The sequence below is a fragment of the Biomphalaria glabrata genome, chromosome 16 (assembly GCF_947242115.1).
Source record: "Biomphalaria glabrata chromosome 16, xgBioGlab47.1, whole genome shotgun sequence".
Taxonomy (NCBI): domain Eukaryota; kingdom Metazoa; phylum Mollusca; class Gastropoda; family Planorbidae; genus Biomphalaria; species Biomphalaria glabrata.
In genome coordinates, this window is record NC_074726.1 from 16,431,668 (window position 1) to 16,435,324 (window position 3,657).

At 37.7% G+C, this 3,657-nt stretch overlaps 1 protein-coding gene across 2 annotated transcripts in view; it reads left to right on the top strand.

Annotated features, from left to right (window-relative positions):
* The first annotated feature begins 299 nt into the window (after positions 1-299).
* LOC106074291 (uncharacterized) overlaps positions 300-3,657 on the top strand; it is a 24,694-nt gene continuing 21,336 nt past the window's right edge. The window contains exons 1-2 of one of the 2 annotated variants that reach the window (XR_008775283.1): positions 300-966; positions 2,444-2,615. Coding sequence is in view for 1 of the 2 variants with exons in the window: in XM_056013708.1 (XP_055869683.1) it covers positions 2,467-2,615 (149 nt within the window). In the remaining variant the exon portion in view is untranslated. The remainder of the gene's footprint in view (positions 967-2,443; positions 2,616-3,657) is intronic. The other variant, XM_056013708.1, reaches the window with a different exon arrangement.

Below are 3,657 nucleotides of genomic sequence, written 5' to 3' on the forward strand. Positions count from 1 at the left end.
TTAAAATAACTTTTAAACTTTTTAACATTCTTTTTCAGCTTATAACTATCTTTATCACTTTTTAAAACTATCGTTATAATGTTGACACTATTTATAAATGTATTTCTTGAATCAATATTTAGCAGTCAACGTTTTAAATGAGAAGGTCTTTAATATTTTCTCTAGCTTCAAGTGTCTATTGTCCCATGGCCGAAGAGATACAAAGAGTCTAGAGTCATTGACAGAAACAAACTTTTGCCATTTCACCTTTTCAGTTTTTAGTTGCTCAATGTTTGTTGATAGATCCAGTAACGTTTAGTTCACCTATGAATGGAGACTAGCGTGTAGAGTTCTTGAACCCGTGTCTCCTTCACACTTGAGATTTCTTGTAACGCTGTCAAATGGTTCACCGACAAACAGGTTCATTTTCATAACCTTTCATCGACTTATGAAAACTTTGCTTTTAATCTGACAGCGTCCATTCTTAAACAAATAATTTCACAATTAATTCAAGTCAAAAACTTGAAATGTTTATTCTTCAAACAATGTTCAGATCTTCAGACGGAACTCGTCGCAGTGAGTTCTAACTGGAGTTTATGGAGGTCACGGTTCGGTACAAAGCTACACGGATTCAAACATGTTTGCTATTTGATACTTACAAAAAATAAAAACAATTCCACCTGTTCCATTCTACTGTGTTTGTTTTATCTCTCTACTAGCACACGGTCTATAACATCCACGATAGTTTGACTTAAGATGTCATCAACTCTAGGAAATCTGCGTGCAGTGTTAGGTCTGGACTTAAGATGTCATCAACTCTAGGAAATCTACGTGCAGTGTTAGGTCTGGACTTAAGATGTCATCAACTCTAGGAAATCTACGTGCAGTGTTAGGTCTGGACTTAATTTAGTAAGTCATTCTATGCATTGGACAAAAACCTGCAAATAGGCAAATAGCAAATACACATCAGAGTTCTTTTCTACTTTGGTGAGTTTTTTTTTCTAGTTTTGAATCTATTTAGTTTAATCAAATGTCTTCTTGTGTCTTCAAGTCTCTGAATTACAACTTAGTAGCAAGAGATCCTGTCTGCACTACTATTTGTAATACTTGCACTTTAAGATCTGGGGAAATGTTATGTTTTTTTTTTTTAAACACTGAAACAAGTAACAGGAGAGTTTGAAGAAACCAATGCCTCCTTCAGTAAACCCCATTGATACCTCAGTAATGGAACCAGTGGCTATATAGTAGTTCTCATTCTATTCAGTTCTTGTCAAGCTTCTCTCTTGCAATGAGTCTTTTCCTTGAGCTTTCTACAATCACGTTCTTCAAAGTCCAGCTCCTATTTTCTACAACGGCATGTTGACTGGAATTTCTACATAAGACAGTGCGCAAAATGTTCATTGATCTCCTCTTTACTGAATTACTCAACCACCTTTGAGTCGATTGGGGGGACTTCCCGCTGACGCTTCTTCAATAAAGAGTTTTCATGGCGTGGTCAATTAGCTTTTAATTTTTTCCTCAAACTAAATCTCATTTTTAGGGAAACCGTTAGAGTCACTTTCTAAATGCGTGCCCAATCAGTTTTTAGAACACATGTAGAGTTAATAAGCTAATAAGAGGAACTTGTCGATCGCGGCGTAGCATACGCCGCTATTTTGCAGGGCCGGCCTTAGGACACTGCAACCTATGTCACCGCAGTGGGCCCCTACTTTCATAGGCCCCACGCTAATCCTAGGTATAAATTATTAAATTAAACTATTATATAACTTATATCAGATTTTCCGCGGCCTCCTGATTTAGCAGGAGCTCCTGCAAATCTCCTTAAATTGCATAGGCTAATATACGAAAAAGTCCTAGAAATCTCAGGAAATTATTTAAACCTTTTCAAAACTCATACATATCTCCTGAAATATAGACAAAATTGTCATTTTGGGTAGTCATTCATTATGGATAACGCAAATCCTACGCCCGATAAAAAAAGGCATTATACAATACCCTAATTGTGTAATCTGGTGAAAGAAGCTTCTCGCGCCTCAAACTAATGAAGAATTACTAGAGGTCCACAATTCTCGAAGAAAGATTGAAACATTTGGTAATTCTTTCTACAGAGCGTGACTATGTAGGAAACAGAATTATTATGATATACTGTATGACTTCGCTACAGACAAGGCTCGTAAAGTAATTCTGTACGTAGTAAAGAATGAATAAAATGCATATACGAATGTATTTTCTAATACATATTCTTAATTTTCACTTATTATCCACATCTGTTGTGCCACGGTTACTATGTGTGGTCAACCGTGACACACGGTCAAGTGTTGGGTACCGGGGAGTTAAGGGACTTGCGGGAAGTAACAGGTGTGTTGTAAACAAGAAGCAGGACAAAACTATCTACTAGAATTACTTGTACATAAATGTGAGCCGATCTATTAACTTCTACATTTATTTTGCTCTTTTTTTAAAGCAATTCATGACGTGATCTTTACAATGGACCGAAACTCTAAAAACATTGTTGTAAGTGGAGTGAGCTTGACCACCCTGCCTGAACCACTGGACAGTGGACTTACTGAAAGACCCTGGACGTCTTATACCAACAGATTTCCTCCATCTGGTCACCTGAAGTACAGAACCAGAAGGTAAGCTCATTGGGTAAACGTCTAGAGCGTCAAACAATGTGTCTGTCGCTTGACTAATAACAATTAGAGATTCTTGTATCTAGATCTAGACACTCATCTTTAGTCCTGACATAAGTTTCTGAATTAGAGATTCTTGCATCTTTAACTTCATCAAGATAAAATAGCTTTAGATAATATATGTCTATGGATAGAACTAATGCTCAAAACTTGCACTTAAGTCCTCAACCGTTGTTTATATGTTCGGTATTTCCCCAAAATGCAGCCTTCTATATATAAAGGATAAAAAGAAGTAACACAAAATAAGATTTCCTCTATTTTTTTTCTTTTCCCCTAACTGAACTTGATACTGGCTACATAATAGCATCAAAAGACAGAACTAGATCCAGTGGCGTCACTAGGAAGTGCGGGGGTGCGGTCCGCACCGGGTGACTACCTCGAATATCTTTCTCAGTTTAGTATCAACATGTCCAAAACCTTCTTACTTTAATGCTGTTTGACTTCATGTTATGAGAAAATGTGTTGTAGACGCCAGGAGAAAGAGTTTCTGAAGATCAGAAATGTAGAAAAATGCTTGGCGGCCGGGGATTCGCCCCGAAAAACTTTGAATGAGCTTAGTGAGCTTTCCAAATATCTTTTCTAACCAGTTGAGTGGCGAATGTAACATTTTTTTGTAATATACTCAGAAACGCATAGAACTAAGACCCTAGCATGTCATTAGACGCATATGGCTGCAAGCTCCACCCACAGAAATCAGTTTCTTTCACAGCCACTCCTCAGCTGGTGCCCACGAAATTCAGAACTACTAAAAAGGTGTGACGCCATGTTTGACGTGGACGGCCATGTTTTTGCTTTCCTCATTTCGGCTTTCCTGTTACGTCTGACTTTGGTAAACGTGTTTCGTCTTGTCTCATGATATATCTCACAAATGTCAATGGACGTTCTGTCGCCACTTTCCTTAGACGGCAAATGCCTTTGCGGGAAAAGATTTCTCAATTGATAACATTATCTTGGGATGTCATTCGTAGGATTCTTCTCAGCCATC